The following is an 18,959-nucleotide window of genomic DNA, read 5'->3' as shown; positions in this document are numbered from 1 at the left end:
CACTATTTCAAATGTTGCTACATAAGACCAAATCCAGGTGGTGAGTCACATATTGAGATGTCCACCTTCAAGGTCACTTGAGCCTGAACTGCTTCCTGTATGGCTAGCTTGGCCTCGTCCGATTGGCTGTCTCTCAGGGCTCCAGTGTCTTTCCCACTGTCTTGGTAGCGTAACAGTCCTTTCAGTTTATCCACCTCTGTTGGGGGGGGGGGACAAAAAAACAACAAGACCACTTGAGTACTATCACCATGTTCAGTTGTACCTACCATTCTATGTTTTGTATATACTGAGTATACGAACATTAGGAACACCTTCCTAATATTGAGTTGCACCACTTCCTTTAGCTGTGAGAAAAGCACCAATCCATTCAAGACTATGTCAATCTCAGTTGAAACCAGCGCAGACAGTATATATATATATATATACATACACATATATATATACACAGTGCATTGGAAAAGTATTCAGACCCCTTCCCCCTTTTTCCACATTTTGTGACGTTACAGCCTTAATTCTAAAATGGATTAAATAAATACAAAATGTTCCTCATCAATCTACACACAATACCCCATCATGACATCACAATACCCCATCATGACATCACAATACCCCATCATGACAAACCGAAAAACGGTTTAGATTTTTTTTGCAAATTCATTAAAAAAACAAAAACAAAAATGCTTGATTTACATAAGTATTCAGACCATTTGCAATGAGACTTTAAATTGAGCACAGGTGCATCCTGTTTCCATTGATCGTCCTTGAGGTGTTTCTACAACTGTGATTGGAGTCCACCTGTGGTAAATTCAATTGATTGGACATGATTTGGAAATGCACACACCTGTCTATATAAGGTCCCACAGTTGATAGTGCATGTCAGTGCAAAAAAACAAGTAATGAGGTCGAAGGAATTATCCTTAGAGCTCCGAGACAGTATTGTGTCGAGGCACAGATTTGGGGAAAGGTAGCAAACAATTTCTGCAGCATTGAAGGTCCCCAAGAACACAGTGGTCACTCTGAGTTCATCTGTGGAGATGCCAGAAGGACAACCATCTCTGCAGCACTCCACCAATCAGGCCTTTATGGTAGAGTGGTCAGATGGAATTCACTCCTCAGTAAGGCACATGACAGCCCACTTGGAGTTTGCCAAAAAGCACCTAAAGGACTCAGACCATGGGAAACAAGATTCTCTGGTCTGATGAAACCAAGATTTAACTCATTGATCTGAATGCCAAGCATCACGTCTGGCGGAAACCTGGCACCCTCCCTCCGGTGAAGCATGGTGGTGGCAGCATCATGCTGTAGGGATGTTTTTCAGCAGCAGACACAATCATAGCACTGAGACTGCACTCGTGAAGGTGGTAAATGACCTTTTAATGGCGTCAAACCAAGGCTCTGCATCTGCCCTCGTGCTCCTAGACCTTAGTGCTGCTTTTGATACCATCGATCACCACATTCTTTTGGAGAGATTGGAAACCCAAATTGGTCTACACGGACAAGTTCTGGCCTGGTTCTGACAAATCAACTGTAAATTTCAGTGTTCCTCAAGGTTCCGTTTTAGGATCTCCCTCCCTCCCTCACTCACACACACACAGCCCTAGGACCATGCCTCAGGACTACCTGGCCGGATGACTCATTGCTGTCCCCAGTCCACCTGGTCGTGCTGCTGCTCCAGTTTCAATTGTTCTTCCTGCGGCTATGGAACCCTGACCTGTTCATAGGATGTGCTACCTTGTCCCAGATCTGCTGATTTGGACTCTCTAACGCACCTACTGTCTCTAATCTCTGAATGATCGGCTATGAAAAGCCAACTAATAAATAAACTTAAAACACCAAATATACACCATCATGGAAAACTACATCTTGAAATAATCCCACCTTCAATGAGGGCGTCAATCTCATCCAGTTTGGCCTCTAGCACCTGCTCCTGTTGGGTCTGGGTATCCTCCTGTTCAATCAGAGCCAGACGCATGTCCTCCATCATACGCTCCTTAGCCTGAAGGTCTGGGGAAGCACAAAGAACCCCATGAATACACGACAGAGATAAGAGCAGCCTAACCCCATGAATACAAGACAGAGATACATTTTATGTCTCCTGAGTGGTGCAGCGGTCTAAGGCACTGCATCTCAATGCAAGAGGCGTCACTAAATAAATAAGAATTTGTTCTTAGCTGACTTGCCTGGTTAAATAAAAGGTTACAATTAAATTAAAAATAGAGAAGAGCAGCCCAACTCCATGATTACAGGACAGACAGAAGAGCAGCCCAACTCCATGATTACAGGACAGAGAGAAGAGCAGCCCAACTCCATGATTACAGGACAGAGAGAAGAGCAGCCCAACTCCATGATTACAGGACAGAGAGAAGAGCAGCCCAACTCCATGATTACAGGACAGAGAGACGAGCAGCCCAACTCCATGATTACAGGACAGAGAGAAGAGCAGCCCAACTCCATGATTACAGGACAGAGAGAAGAGCAGCCCAACTCCATGATTACAGGACAGAGAGAAGAGCAGCCCAACTCCATGATTACAGGACAGAGAGAAGAGCAGCCCAACTCCATGATTACAGGACAGAGAGAAGAGCAGCCCAACTCCATGATTACAGGACAGAGAGAGCAGCAGCCCAACTCCATGATTACAGGACAGAGAGAAGAGCAGCCCAACTCCATGATTACAGGACAGAGAGACGAGCAGCCCAACTCCATGATTACAGGACAGAGAGAAGAGCAGCCCAACTCCATGATTACAGGACAGAGAGAAGAGCAGCCCAACTCCATGATTACAGGACAGAGAGAAGAGCAGCCCAACTCCATGATTACAGGACAGAGAGAAGAGCAGCCCAACTCCATGATTACAGGACAGAGAGAAGAGCAGCCCAACTCCATGATTACAGGACAGAGAGACGAGCAGCCCAACTCCATGATTACAGGACAGAGAGAAGCCAGTCTAACAGCATATGGTAATGTCAGCACTATGGTCGTGTCCCAATACCCTTGTTTGTGTTCTAAACAGTAGCCATTTTGGATTTGTGAAAAAAAAGTTTTTTATAGAATAATATTTAGAAAATTCAGCTTTTACATTCTCAGTGTGGTGGAGTCTAGTATTAGATTATACATTCTCAGTGTGTGTGGGGGGGGAGTCTAGTATTAGATTACACATTCCCAGTGTGTGGGGGAGTCTAGTATTAGATTACACATTCCCAGTGTGGGGGGGTCTAGTATTAGATTATACATTCTCAGTGTGGGGGCGGGGGAGGAGTCTAGTATTAGATTACACATTCTCAGTATGTTTGAGTCTAGTATTAGATTACACATTCTCAGTATGGGGGAGTCTAGTATTAGAGTATATATTCTCAGTATGGGGGAGTCTAGTATTAGATTACACATTCTCAGTGTGGGGGAGTCTAGTATTAGATTATACATTCTCAGTAATGGGGAGTCTAGTATTAGATTACACATTCTCAGTGTGGGGGAGTCTAGTATTAGATTATACATTCTCAGTGTGGGGGAGTCTAGTATTAGATTATACATTCTCATTATGGGGGGAGTCTAGTATTAGATTACACATTCTCAGTGTGGGGGAGTCTAGTATTAGATTATACATTCTCAGTGTGGGGGAGTCTAGTGTTAGATTATACATTCTCAGTATGGGGGGAGTCTAGTGTTAGATTACACATTCTCAGTATGGGGGAGTCTAGTGTTAGATTACACATTCTCAGTGTGGGGGAGTCTAGTATTAGATTATACATTCTCAGTGTGGGGGAGTCTAGTATTAGATTACACATTCTCAGTATGTTTGAGTCTAGTATTAGATTACACATTCTCAGTATGGGGGAGTCTAGTATTAGAGTATATATTCTCAGTATGGGGGAGTCTAGTATTAGATTACACATTCTCAGTGTGGGGGAGTCTAGTATTAGATTATACATTCTCAGTATGGGGGGAGTCTAGTGTTAGATTACACATTCTCAGTATGGGGGAGTCTAGTGTTAGATTACACATTCTCAGTGTGGGGGAGTCTAGTATTAGATTATACATTCTCAGTGTGTTGATATTTGTTGCTTACTGCATACATTTGAACTAAACAGTGTGTTCCACAGAGTATGTAGGACAATAAATACACCGTATGTCATTTTACTAAGTAGTAGGCAAGAACACAGCCTATGTATGGCACACAGAAATACAGAGCAGAACAGTATGGATCAGCAGGCTTTGTGTACCTTTACAGGCGTTGGGATTGAGCTTGAGGTTCTCGTCAGCAGACTGTTCCTGGAAAGAGAAAGATCAAACTCCGGTCAACAACAAGGACACATTTAAAGTAAAACAACCAAGATTTAAACAACATACTGTTTTCAGTTGCTGTATGGTCCTGTCTTTATTAGCCAAGTCTGTCTGCTGCCGTTTCTTCACTTTCTCCAAGTCCTGCAGTTTAAGTTTGAGAGATTTCGCCTCTTCTCGCATGGAGATGATCTTGGGTAGGAAAACAAAAAGGAGCGATATGTTATCAATAGTGATTCATATATTATTATAGGGAGAGATGTTAGTATGATTCATACATTATTAATAGTGATTCATACATTATTAATAGTGATTCATATATTATTATAGGGAGAGATGTTAGTATAGTGATTCATACATTATTAATAGTGATTCATACATTATCAATAGTGATTCATACATTATTAATAGTGATTCACACGTTAGTGATTCATACATTATTAATAGTGATTCATACGTTAGTGATTCATATATTATTAATAGTGATTCATATATTATTAATAGTGATTCATACGTTAGTGATTCATACGTTATTAATAGTGATTCATACATTATTATAGGATTCATACATTATTATAGGGAGAGATGTTAGTATAGTGATTCATACATTATTAATAGTGATTCATACGTTAGTGATTCATACGTTATTAATAGTGATTCATACGTTATTAATAGTGATTCATACGTTATTAATAGTGATTCACACGTTAGTGATTCATATATTATTAATAGTGATTCATACATTATTAATAGTGATTCATACATTATTAATAGTGATTCATACGTTATTAATAGTGATTCACACATTAGTGATTCATATATTATTAGTGGATTCATATATTATTATTAATAGTGGTTCATACGTTATTAATAGTGATTCATACGTTATTATAGGGATTCACATGTTAGATGTTATTAATAGTATTCAGTGATTCATACGTTATTAATAGTGATTCATATACGTTATTAATAGTGATTCATACGTTATTAATAGTGATTCATTAGTGATTCATACATTATTAATAGTGATTCATTAGTGATTCGTTATTAATAGTGATTCACACATTAGTGATTATTATTATTAATAGTGATTCATACGTTATTAATAGTGATTCATACATTATTAATAGTGATTCATATATTATTAATAGTGATTCATATATTATTAATAGTGATTCATATATTATTAATAGTGATTCATATATTATTATAGGGAGAGATGTTAGTATAGTGGTTCATACATTATTAATAGTGATTCATACATTATTAATAGTGATTCATACATTATTAATAGTGATTCACACGTTAGTGATTCATACGTTATTAATAGTGATTCACACGTTAGTGATTCATACATTATTAATAGTGATTCACACGTTAGTGATTCATACGTTATTAATAGTGATTCACACATTAGTGATTCATATATTATTAATAGTGATTCATACGTTATTAATAGTGATTCATACATTATTAATAGTGATTCATATATTATTAATAGTGATTCATATATTATTAATAGTGATTCATATATTATTATAGGGAGAGATGTTAGTATAGTGGTTCATACATTATTAATAGTGATTCATACATTATTAATAGTGATTCATACATTATTAATAGTGGTTCATACATTATTAATAGTGGTTCATATATTATTATAGGGAGAGATGTTAGTACAGTGGTTCATACGTTATTAATAGTGATTCACACATTAGTGATTCATACATTATTAATAGTGATTCATACATTATTAATAGTGATTCACACGTTAGTGATTCATACATTATTAATAGTGATTCATACGTTATTAATAGTGATTCATACATTATTAATAGTGATTCATACGTTATTAATAGTGATTCATACGTTATTAATAGTGATTCATATATTATTAATAGTGATTCATATATTATTAATAGTGATTCATACATTATTAATAGTGATTCATACATTATTATAGGGAGAGATGTTAGTACAGTGATTCATATATTATTAATAGTGATTCATATGTTATTAATAGTGATTCATACATTATTAATAGTGATTCACACGTTAGTGATTCATACATTATCAATAGTGATTCATACATTATTAATAGTGATTCACACGTTAGTGATTCATACGTTATTAATAGTGATTCACACGTTAGTGATTCATACATTATTAATAGTGATTCATACATTATTAATAGTGATTCACACGTTAGTGATTCATACGTTATTAATAGTGATTCATACGTTATTAATAGTGATTCATACATTATTAATAGTGATTCATACATTATTAATAGTGATTCATACGTTATTAATAGTGATTCACACGTTAGTGATTCATACATTATTAATAGTGATTCATACATTATTAATAGTGATTCACACGTTAGTGATTCATACGTTATTAATAGTGATTCATACATTATTAATAGTGATTCATACGTTATTAATAGTGATTCATACATTATTAATAGTGATTCATACATTATTAATAGTGATTCATATGTTATTATTAATAGTGATTCATATATTATTATAGGGAGAGATGTTAGTGTGATTCATACATTATTATACCGTTAGATTCATACATTATTAATAGTGATTCATACGTTATTAATAGTGATTCACACATTAGTGATTCATACGTTATTAATAGTGATTCATATATTATTATAGGGAGAGATGTTAGTATAGTGATTCATACGTTATTAATAGTGATTCATACGTCATTAATAGTGATAGAATAGTGATTCACACGTTAGTGATTCATACGTTATTAATAGTGATTCATATATTATTATAGGGAGAGATGTTAGTATAGTGATTCATACGTTATTAATAGTGATTCACACGTTAGTGATTCATACGTTATTAATAGTGATTCATACATTATTAATAGTGATTCATACATTATTAATAGTGATTCATACATTATTAATAGTGATTCATACATTATTAATATTCATATATTATTAGATGATTCATATTATTAATTGATTATAGGGAGAGATGTTAGTATAGTGATTCATATATTATTAATAGTGATTCATACATTATTAATAGTGATTCATACATTATTAATAGTGATTCATACATTATTAATAGTGATTCATATATTATTAGTGATTCACACGTTAGTGATTCATACATTATTAATAGTGATTCATACATTATTAATAGTGATTCATACATTATTAATAGTGATTCATACATTATTAATAGTGATTCATACATTATTAATAGTGATTCATATATTATTAGTGATTCACACGTTATTAATAGTGATTCATACATTAGTGATTCATACATTATTAATAGTGATTCATACATTATTAATAGTGATTCATATATTATTATAGGGAGAGATCAGTTAGTACAGTGGTTCATACGTTATTAATAGTGATTCATACGTTATTGTGATTCATACATTATTAATAGTGATTGATGTTATTAGTGATTGTAATTATGGACCTACTATGATAGTATCTGTTGCATAAATACATATCAAATCAGCTTTTACCTCTATTTGAACTTGCTGGATCTGTTTCTTAGAGTCGGACAGCTTCTCTTTGAGATCAGAAGTGTCGTCGTCTTTCCTCTCAAGGTCCAGGCTCAAACTCTTCACTTTGTCGGAGTCAAGTTTAGCCGTCTCCTTCAATCTGTGGTCATGAACACGAGAGGTAAACTCAAACAGCAGCTACATTAGAGAGGTTTTACCAGTAAGGAGGAGCAGTGAAAAGGAATAACCATTTAGGCCAATCCCAAATCGGCCCCTGTGCACTACGCACTCGTGGAGATATGAGAGGACAAGCGTAATCAATCTTGTAATAGCTACACCTTGCTCCCTGATAGGCTAGGCAGATATTTCACCATATTGCTTATACCAATCAAATCCTCTCGGATTGCCACACGTGCATAGGGCGTAGGTTATGATTTGGGATTGGCACGTAGGCCTCCCCAGTAGCCAGAGTGAAAGGTACCAGCCAGCCCACTAACCTGGTGATGACCTGCTCTCTCCTCTCCAGCTCAGCGTTCTTCTGAGTGATGGCCTCTTCAGCCACAGCCAGCAACTCCCGCCTCCTCTCCACCTCCCTCTTACGAGACTCCTGCACCGTAGCGGTCTCCTCATCCTCCCGCATGTCCTGCGCCTCCCTCAGGCTCCTCTGCAGGCCTGACACCTGCGCCTCCTTCTCAAACAGCGTCTTCTCTAACTCTGCCACTCTCTCCGTTTGGGACATGAACTCGTCGTTATCCGACTGGGACACGGTTACGACCGCCTCCCTCTCCGTTTGGTGGGTGCACTGCTTCTCCTCCAGTGCAGCCATCTTTCCCTTCAACGTCACGACTTCAGCTACAGAGTTCTCGCTGTGGTCCATGGCTTTAGCCTCCATTTCTGGCCTTTTCTCACTCTCCTCTAGGGTCTTTGGGAATTCTCTTTTCTGTTCTGTCAGCTTGTCTCGGAGAAGCCCACTGTCCTTTTGTACCTCCACCAGCTCCCTGCGCAATCTGTCCATCTCCTCCTCTCCTCTCCCCAGGAACCCTAACAAAGACATGGACACTTGTTGAATTATCTTTGAAGGTGATGCAAAGCTTTTGAGGTATGGTGTGGATTTTATTTTATGCCGACTTGATGCTCAGTGTCAAACTAAATTTAGTGTGCTCCTTAAGCATTAGCCAGTGGAATGAGACAGACAGTTAAATAGCGAAACTGGACACGTTGCAATTATGGTCAGCAAACAATGTGAAAAAAAAAAAAATGAAAAAAAAAAATCACTTTTAATAACCATGTCAATATAGTGAGTGTTTGGTTAGTGAAGACCATTTCCCAGGATATGAAGTGGTGTCTCTCCACCAATGAGACAATAAGTCCTACCAATGCTATACAACATTTGGATAATATCAGAGCACAGCAACAACAAAAGCTTTATTCATAATCAAAATCATAAGGAATACAACCACTTAAAAAACATCAAGCCAGAACTGGGGAACACAAACATGGATACATAGGAAAAACATGATGAAAAGTGCTCCGGTGTCTGAGACTTTGGGCAGCATTAGTTCTTGAGCGCAGACAGTCGCCTCTTTAAGCGGATATTTTTGCGACCTTTGGCTGTGTTCTCTCTACCCCCTGCTCTCACCCCAACAAACGGTGGGAGGGGCTTCCCGGCAGTGCTCGGAGCCCACCCTGTACCTTTCTTGCTGGGGGGCTGGTCCTCCAGGTTGGCCTGGAGGTCCACCAGCCGTTTGCGGCTCTCTGCGCGAGAGCTGGGCCTCTCCCCTCTGGAGCAAGAGCAGCTGCTCTTCAGTTGCAGGATCTCATTTTTGATGCCGTCAAATGTAGCCTTCTGTCAAAGAAAAACCCAACAAATGTTAGAGGTCAAGCATGGCCTACTCAAGCTGGAATAAAATAAATGTATATTAGAAAAAAAAAGAAGAAAAATCACATTCTGGATATGAGCATTTATAATGTGACATAAGGATGGGAAATAGGCACCAGTTCAGTATAAATGGGAGATGTAAAGGAGAAAGACTAAGTATGAAACAGGCGGCTGTTCATTAGCTAGTCAGATCTAAGCGCCACTTTAAAAAACATCTACATACATTCTTGATGGTGGCTTGGACCTGTTGGTCTACGGTGTTCTGAAGCGTGGTGATCATCTCATCCTTCTCGCGACACATCTCCAGGAAGTAGGAGAATTTCAGCTCCTGAGACTCAAGAGTCTAAAAAGAGAGAGAGAAAAAAGTCTGTCAGAACTACTCTGTTAACCGTGAACTAAAACCTAGCGGAATTTGGTTTTATGTAGAACAGACAACCCAAAACAATAAGCCCCAATTGCTGGAAAAGAACCAAAAACAAAATTGCACAATACCTTTCTAGCCTCTTCAAGCTGTTCGTTCGATTGCCGCGCTTGTTTGCAACAATTTTCTAGTTCTGAAATTTAACAGAAGACACCGAAGGGAAACATTGTGTGCGTTCCATGACAGCCACTTATGGGATTAGTCAAACCCATCCGGCGCAGTAGTTGATGGATAGTGAAGACCGGTGATTAACAGGTTATTGCTAAAAGAGATACAGCGTATGTGAAAGGGATAGGCTACACCAGTGTTTCATAATCCTGTTCCCGGGGGAAACAAAAGGGGTGTCCCATTTTAGTTCTTGCCTTAGCATTACACACCACATTCAAATATTCAACTGCTCAAGCCTTTGCTTACGGTGCGTTCTTAACCAAGTGGGAAAGTGGGTAATGATCTGAACTTGTTGAAAGCCGATTGGCTAAAATGGCCAACAAGCTGCGTCAACCATCAACTAAAAGTACAGCGATCATGTTTATAAACAAATGAGTTACAAAGCAGCTAACTTTTGAATTAAAAAAAAAATGTTTTGTTGTTGCATTTAAAAATGCTGTTACCAAGGTGATTTTCTTAGTAGGTGATGTCAGAGGTCAGCAAGTGTGAGAAGACAGAGCTCTGGGATGAATCATAGTTTCCCCACTAGGTGTTACCAGTTGGAGGGCCATTCAAGTGGATTTTCCCCCAAGTGGTATGTGATAAATACAAACCGTCCCACTTGGCTATGAACACGGCTTTATTGTAAATAGGTGTAATGCTTGGGCAAACATTTTTTTTATGTGAACCCTTGTGGGTTTTTTTTTTTTTTTTAAAACGAGGCAACTGGTTATCAGTTGGCTACCATTGGTTTTGACAGTGAGCTGCGCCAAGAGATCATCCACTCTCTTTTCCAGATTGGAGATGGTTTCGCCACTGGGTTGGGTGACCACCAGACATGTCTTGGCCTCCAAAGCCGCCTTCTTTATGCCCGCCAGGTCACTGCACATGGAGTCGAACATCTCTCCCAATGGTGAGCTGTCCTCCTACAGCAGAGAAGACATACGAGTCATTTTGGAGATGCTATTATCCAGAGACACTTACAATTAGTGCATTCATCTTAAGATAGCTAGGTGAGACAAGCACATATCTCTCTCATAGTGAATACATTATTCCTCAATAAAGTAGCCATCAGCAAAGACAGCACTAGTAAGAAAAGACGAGTTAGGTTCTCTTTTGTCACCGCAGTTTGAACACCAAGGTAAAGGACGAGACATGGCTACATCATGAAGGTTGACACTGTTAATGTCCAACATCATCTAAGCAGGATGCATTACTGTGGCTCGCTCTACTCTGTCCAACTCCTCTTGACTGGTGTTAATGTTCAGAAGATTTCTCAGGATCTCTAGACGCTTCTCTGCTCTCTCCTCGACATTCTCCTCCTCTTTGGCCAGACGCTCCCTGTAAGACACAGATAGATAGATATTTTTGACCTTTATTTAACTAGGCAAGTCAGTTAAGAATAAATTCTTATTTTCAATGACGGCCTAAGAACAGTGGGTTAACTGCCTTGTTCAGGGGCAGAACGACAGATTTGTACCTTGTCAGCTCGGTTACAAGTCCAACACTAACCACTAGGCTAACTGCCACCCCAAATATTATAGCTAGATCTTATTCAGTTATGTATCAAAAGACATAAAAAACATTTACCTTTAAAAAGCTACTATGTAAAGTGTTGAGTACCTCAGTTGGAAGAAAAACACTCAAACCCCCCCCAAAAAATTTAAGCAACCAAAAACAAAATGACTGAAACAAGGCACAGAAGGGCTCACTTGTAATCTGTCTGCATTTCAGAGAAGAACTCCGAGAACTCCTTGGTGACCTCGTCACGGATCCGGGATTCCAAAGCAATGTTTTCAGACCTCTCTTTCTGGAGCTGTTCCCGGAGCTCCGTCAACTGGAGTAGCTGGCTCTGAAGGGTTGACAGACATTCACCTCTTGTGGACAGACGTCATTGAGCATTACGTGACACTTTAGTTCTAGGTTAACCGGAGATGAATTTGACATTAACTAGGGCTCCAGAGTTGACCATTTCACCTGATGAGAGCAAAACTCTGGTCCATTTACTATTAACAGGGCTAAATCTTAATGTCTCAACAATCAAATCAGGGCCTGGAAATGTAGTTTTCTTTTAGCATTGGTGAGCCAATTGGAATTTCTGTGTAAGAAGCAAATAAAAATAGCCACAGAATTAGTTGGGGGAGAGACTTACCTCATAAGTGTCTTTATTGATGAGAACCTTTTCATCATAGTCTACTTCCTGCATGGTCTCCATCACGCTCTCCTCTTCCGTGTCGTCATGCTCCTGCACGTCCTCCAGACTGGTCTCCCAGCCAACCAGGGAGCTCCTTCTCTTCTGACCCAACAGGTACTTCCTGTCTGCGTTGTTGATGATCATGGACAGTTCCCGGGCCGACCTCTTGGTGGCGAGGTGGGGGACGGTCTTGGTGGTCAGCACCACCACCTTCTGAGCCACGGCGGAGAACTTTAGCACATTGAGCGTCTCGTCGTACATGGAGGCACACTGGTTGACGTTGACTATCATGCAGGCTTTGCCCCGGCCACAGAAGAAGCCCTGGAGGTAGTGGGTCAGCTTGCTCTCCCTGAAGGGGACGTGCTGTGGTAGCCTAGCAACAAGGGTTTGATTGATAACATTTGTCAGTAAAAAGAAAAATAATAATAATAAGATCTATACATCCAGTACATCGAAAAATGTGACTGGCAGAATAAGAAGTTTGACTTATTTCCACTGTGGTCCTCATCAGGTCAGAACATCAACAATTCCAAGCTACAGATTAGTAAACCCCCCCACTTTGTAAAATGTATAATTGCATAACCATCAAATATTTTTCTGAAAGCAGACATTCAAGGCTCACTTGGATTGCTGGCTTTGCCGTAACGTGTTGATGCACTTGCCCAGTGTCATCAGGGAAGTGTTGATGTTTCCAGCCTCTTTCAAACGCTCCCCTTTATTCTGAGTTTTAGCGCACCTCTCAGACCCAGCCAGGTCACACAAGGACAGCCTGAACATAAACAAACCCTGCCTTAATACACACACACCAGGTACTGCATAGGGCTTCTAAGGATATCGTTTTTGTCCAAATGAATAAAACAAATATCCATTTCACTTACTCGCTGATAGAGTTCACACGAGGAATCCTAGCATCTTCCAGCCGCAGGATACGAACAGAAAATATGCTGTGGCTGAGCATAGGAACAGATTTCTATAATAGCACAGCGGTCAAGCTACTGTGTGAACTCGGCTCATGCAAGTTATTACCAGCCCCAAAAAAAGACTGGAAATATTCAAAAAAAGGGAATGATTGACGTGCTTAATAATCACCTCCGGCTCGAGAGGAGGTTGAGCTTTGTGCTGGCGAAGCTCTGGTTCTTCTTTCCTAGTTTCATCACCTTGTAGGCTTCCTCCGCGTTGTTCACTTGTATCCACTTCAGATCTGAAATTACACACAGGAACATTCGGTCATCTCCGGTTCAGTCGGTAGAGCGTGGTGCTTACAACGACAAGATTGTGTGTTCGATTCCTGGGACCACCCGGACGTCAAACACACGCCTGACTAAGTCTCACTGGATAAATATAAAAAGACTACAAAAAAAAGGTCAAATGTGACACGATCTGCAGCCGTTACCTTTTACAAAGGAGTTGCCTTTGACATCCTGTGATAGCCGCAGCGTTGATCTCTTCTGGGCTCCGGTCGGAACGGGCTCCAGCAGGTCGTGAATGTTCTCGTTGTAGATTTCACAGAAGGACACCCAGATGGAGAACTTGGTGTGCGCTTCAACAACCAGACTGAAACGTGGTTCCGTCACAGTCCCCTCGATGTCACTTAGTGTGGACCCTGTCAGAGAAACAGGTGGTGGTGTTAACCTGTTACAAACCTCTGGTTGGATAGAAGTCTACTGTAAATGGCTAATGATATGCCAAAGTACCGGAGAGATGGACATGTGGGATGTGACAATCATGTCTAAATGCAGGTCAGGACTCATCGCATCGTGGAACAACATAAATCATTTGGTCTCATGTCAATTATTTATTTATTTATCTGTTATTTTACCAGGTAAGTTGACTGAGAACACATTCTCATTTACAGCAACGACCTGGGGAATAGTTACAGGGGAGATGAGGGGGGAATGAATGAGCCAATTGTAAACTGGGGATTATTAGTTGACCGTAATGGTTTGATGGACAGATATGGAATTTAGCCAGGACACCGGGTTAACACCCCTACTCTTACGATAAGTGCCAGGGGATCTTTAATGACCGCAGAGAGCCAGGACACCAGGGGTTAACACCCCTACTCTTACGATAAGTGCCAGGGGATCTTTTAATTTTAATGACCGCAGAGAGTCAGGACACCCGTTTAACGTCCCGGCCGAAAGACGGCACCCTACACAGGGAGCATGGTGTTGACAATGCATGGGTCTCTACGGCAACCTTTTTTTTAAAGGAGCTAGTGTGCGACCAAGTTGATAAACATAGGAGTGCATAAAGAAATGTAGGATCACAATGAAAAATATTTGGAAGTAATAAAGTTAGAATCCTTTAGCACTAGTGCTAAATAGAAATACAGACTGCATAGCAATATATTTAGGCGCATGTTCGAGTAAAATTATCACAAAGTAGAATCCTGCAATGCCAGGATAGTGGGTTCAATTCCCAGGACCGACCAACTGGCCAGGTCGCAGTTGTAAATGAGAACTTGTTCTCAACTAGCCTACCTGGTTAAATAATGAAATAAATAAAAAATAAAAAAAATATGTAAAAATTGTATGAACTCTTGACTAAGTCACTTTGGATAAAAAGCATCTGCTGAATGGCATATAAAATAATACATTTCCTTGCCTTCCAGGGTTGTCTTATTGGTGAAGCTTTTCTGGTTATCACTCTATGGGAGAAGAGCAATAAGGGACATAATTTAATATAAATGACTAGAAACAAAGAATCTGTTGAGTAATGCAATTGCTTTTTACAGGTCAATGAACCAACCCAGTACCTCCTTGAGGAGCCTGAAGAGATTTCTCTTGTTAGTGGCCTCTTCACTCTGCTGGTCTTTAGTGAGCCTGATGAACTCTCTGCATCGCTGTGGCTTGATAGTCATCTGGTCGTAAACACGCCCCTCAATGCTGTTGAAGATGACATTCAAAGACCTGGGGAGGATCCCTCCATTGGCCTCTGGACCTAAAAAAAACCAACAGGTGTTGAGGATCTCTTCATTTCTCAATCCCTTTGTCTCAGTGGTTTGTTAGCAGGAGTTTACCATAAAGAGCAGTATCAGCTCATACCGACAACAGGTTTTTGATTGCGATAGAAACCTAGAAGCACCATCAGAGGATTTAAGTCTCAACATAGAATATCAGCAATGTGAAAATCCTAACAGTTAATCTGCGTTAACTCAGGTTGGACCTTGGGTACAAGTTGGATATTACACCAACACATCAGTTTGCATCTGTCCAACTCTGCAAATAATCAAGAAATCAAACCTAGAAAAGTGAATGTCTTTCCCGCATTGGTCACTCCATACGTGAACACGAGAGAATTTCCACCTTCCAGAACCTCCTTGACGAGGCCTCTCACTGTGCTGTCAAACATCTCCCTCTGAGTGGTTTCTGGCCCTAAGACCTGAGGACAAAATTGAAAAAGAACATGGTTGGAAGAACCTTCTGTTTTTTTTTTTTTGTTCCTAGAAAAAGAGTCATGGGTGTCTCCAACAAACCCTGCTGACTGACCTGTGAGAATTGAAACCGTTGAGCCGATTTGTCATGGAGCCGTGCTGAGAGCGAAGTCCTTGGAGCCTTCAGGAGGACAGTGTCCGGGAGCTCGATGGAAACACAGTCCTTGGATGTGTACAGGGAAAAGACAGCAAGTCATAGTCAAAGCTCAACAGTTATGTTTCCAAGTCTCTTGTAAAATCAGGAAGTGTGTGCGCGGTGGTGAGGTAACGGGTATCTATATTCAACAAAAATGTTGGTCCCATGTTTCATGAGCTGAAATAAAAGACGGCAGACATTTTCCATACACATATTTTTTTTTTTTAAACCTCTGAAAGAGAGCACTAATTTGTTTATATCCCTGTTAGTGAGCATTTCACCCTTGCCAGGTGGCTGGATTATCAAGAAGCTGATTAAAACAGCATGATCATTACAGGTGCACCTTGTGCTGGGGACAATAAAAGGCCGCTAAAAATGTGTGGTTTTGTCACAACGCCACAGACGTCTCAAGTTGAGGGAGTGTGCATGATGACTGCAGGGAATGTCCACCAGAGTTGTTGCCAGATAATTAGTTTATTTCTCTACCATAAGCCGCCTCCAATGTCATTTTAAGGGAATTTGGCAGTATGTCCAACCGGCCTCAACTGCAGACCATGTTTAACCACGCCAACCCAGGACCGACACATCCACATGTAACCACGCCAACCCAGGACCGACACATCCACAGCCCATGTTTAACCACGCCAACCCAGGACCGACACATCCACAGACCACATGTAACCACGCCAACCCAGGACCGACACATCCACAGACCACATGTAACCACGCCAACCCAGGACCTCCACAGACCACATGTAACCACGCCAACCCAGGACCGACACATCTTCCTCACCTGCGGGATCATCTGAGGGGGGTGCGGCAGAGTATTCCTGTCTGTAATAAAGCTCTCGCCTGGAAAAAATAATATTCTGATTGGCTGGGCTGGCTCCCCAGTGGATTAGTCTATTCCCACCCATGGTGGCCACTTGCAGTCATGTGAAATCCATAGAGTCGGACTAATGAATTCATTTCAAATTGACAGATTTCCTTATATAAACTTTAACTAAAGTAAAATCTTGCAACAGATATATATTTCAAATACTCTTCAACATGAACTTGCCCAGTTTGTCTCAGCTGTTGGGTTCTTAAACGGAAGTTGTAGTTCATTTTAATTGTATGGTTTCCACTAGGGCTGGGAATTGTCAGGGACCTGAAGATATATTTTCATGACACTTGGTGCCAATAGGATATGTATTACAATTCTCACGTTTCAATGTGTATTTCGTTTTGCTGTTCCAAACATATTGCTCGCCATATGTCTATGCAGAGGGACAAGAGAGAGAGCAATCAGGAAACACATTTTGATTCGTAATGGAAATTAGCGCTGAAAACAAATTGGCTCCCTATTTAAAAATATGGAGTACAAGCTATGAAGGGAATTACTGGAGTTTTGGTGCTGGTACAGCCAAATAGCGCAAACATAATATTGCGACAGTAAAAACGATACATGTAAAAATGTATATCCCGATATGAAACAATCGATTTAAATCCCGTTATGTAACCATCGCCATTCCGAAGCCTGCGAAGTGTTTGGCACGATCTATAAATGATCGATTATTCTGTGTGCTAAGGTTAATGAATACACCCCTGCCTGGATTTCAAGCTAAAGGGTTGTGTGTGTTGAGTTCAATTACCTGCGATTCGCCATTTTCACTCTCAGTTGTTGTGAATGGTCGAATGCGAAGGTACACCTGCAAGTGTTCATGCTCTTCAAGGCAAGACTCCTGGGAGTCTATGGAATTAAACTCAGAAAATAGGTTTTTCTTCAAGTCGTCGAAGTTAACTTCCCGCTCCACGCTTTCCAATTTGTTGTAAAAACACGATTCCATCATCCTGTGTAAAATAAATGTTGTGGGAGAGAGACAGCTAACGTAAAGATGTTCAGCAAGCGCACCATCCACATGGAACTAAGCAGATCACAACACTAATGCTAATAATCAGCACAATAAACAGTAGAAAAATATTGGCATTAACTTAAACTGCTTGGTATGTGCACTGACAGCTCTGTGTTACAGCTAACATGAGCTAAAACAGAGAGAGGAAGAGACGAAGTCAATTTGGCTAAACCAACATTCAGAAGATGGCAACGCTAACAGAATAAAGAAACATGCATAACGATAAAAATACAAAAAAAGCAGGCTTTTTATTTTCTACTTACGTGAGAGAACGGATTCCCAAAATATTGATCGCATCAAAAATCCTTCTTCAACCGAAACTGTCCCGGTTTTATTTTTAAATTCGACCAATCAGGAGAGAGGGATTATTTTTATTTTTTTACCGGAAGAGTTCATTGGGGCGAATAAAGTGTTTTTTTCCATAGGCTACAACTGTGACGTCATCCCTCAGTCTCTATGCTGCCACCCACTGATATGTCATCTCTCAGCGCGTCTCTCAGGAAAAGTGGGGGTATCGAAAGGAACCATATAAGGAGAAATGGGGGGGGGGTAGAGTTTTAACACTACACGCGCTGGAATTCCATAACTACTAAACGCAGCATAAAATAAAATGTCCCTTTTTCAGGACCCTGTCTTTCAAAGATAATTTGTAAAAATCCAAATAACTTTACAGATCTTCATTGTAAAGGGTTTAAACACTGTTTCCCATGCTTGTTCAATGAACCATAGGACTCTAAAGAGGCCTTTCTACTGACTCTAAAAAAACACCAAAATAAAGATGCCCAGGGTCCCTGATCATCTGTGTTAACGTGCCTTAGGCATGCTGCAAGGAGGCATGAGGACTGCAGATGTGGCCAGGGCAATAAATTGCAATGTATGTACTGTGAGACTCCTAAGACAGCGCTACAAGGAGACAGGACGGACAGCTGATCGTCCTCGCAGTGACAGACCAAATGTAACCACACCTGCACAGGATCGGTACATCCGAACATCACACCTGCGGGACAGGTACAGGATGGCAACAACAACTGCCCAAGTTACACCAGGAATGCACAATCCCTCCATCAGTGCTCAGACT

At 40.3% G+C, this 18,959-nt stretch overlaps 1 protein-coding gene across 1 annotated transcript in view; it reads right to left on the bottom strand.

Annotated features, from left to right (window-relative positions):
- kif20ba (kinesin family member 20Ba) overlaps nt 1-18,215 on the bottom strand; it is a 38,074-nt gene extending 19,859 nt beyond the window's left edge. Inside the window, exons 1-23 of the mRNA XM_065007829.1 lie at nt 18,145-18,215; nt 17,621-17,819; nt 15,906-16,013; nt 15,660-15,798; nt 15,173-15,357; nt 15,022-15,064; nt 13,808-14,017; nt 13,504-13,615; nt 13,293-13,364; nt 13,037-13,183; nt 12,373-12,787; nt 11,933-12,072; nt 11,438-11,561; nt 10,966-11,146; nt 10,145-10,206; nt 9,876-9,995; nt 9,466-9,619; nt 8,271-8,814; nt 7,795-7,933; nt 4,348-4,470; nt 4,221-4,269; nt 1,879-2,004; nt 66-196 (exon numbers count right to left, since the gene is read on the bottom strand). Coding sequence (XP_064863901.1) covers nt 66-196; nt 1,879-2,004; nt 4,221-4,269; nt 4,348-4,470; nt 7,795-7,933; nt 8,271-8,814; nt 9,466-9,619; nt 9,876-9,995; nt 10,145-10,206; nt 10,966-11,146; nt 11,438-11,561; nt 11,933-12,072; nt 12,373-12,787; nt 13,037-13,183; nt 13,293-13,364; nt 13,504-13,615; nt 13,808-14,017; nt 15,022-15,064; nt 15,173-15,357; nt 15,660-15,798; nt 15,906-16,013; nt 17,621-17,818 — 3,522 coding nt within the window. The 5' untranslated portion in view covers nt 17,819; nt 18,145-18,215. The remainder of the gene's footprint in view (nt 1-65; nt 197-1,878; nt 2,005-4,220; nt 4,270-4,347; nt 4,471-7,794; nt 7,934-8,270; nt 8,815-9,465; nt 9,620-9,875; nt 9,996-10,144; nt 10,207-10,965; nt 11,147-11,437; nt 11,562-11,932; nt 12,073-12,372; nt 12,788-13,036; nt 13,184-13,292; nt 13,365-13,503; nt 13,616-13,807; nt 14,018-15,021; nt 15,065-15,172; nt 15,358-15,659; nt 15,799-15,905; nt 16,014-17,620; nt 17,820-18,144) is intronic.
- Between the last annotated feature and the right edge of the window lie 744 nt (nt 18,216-18,959).

Source organism: Oncorhynchus nerka, linkage group LG23 (genome assembly GCF_034236695.1).
Source record: "Oncorhynchus nerka isolate Pitt River linkage group LG23, Oner_Uvic_2.0, whole genome shotgun sequence".
Lineage (NCBI taxonomy): Eukaryota > Metazoa > Chordata > Actinopteri > Salmoniformes > Salmonidae > Oncorhynchus > Oncorhynchus nerka.
This window is presented reverse-complemented; position numbering and strand designations above follow the sequence as displayed.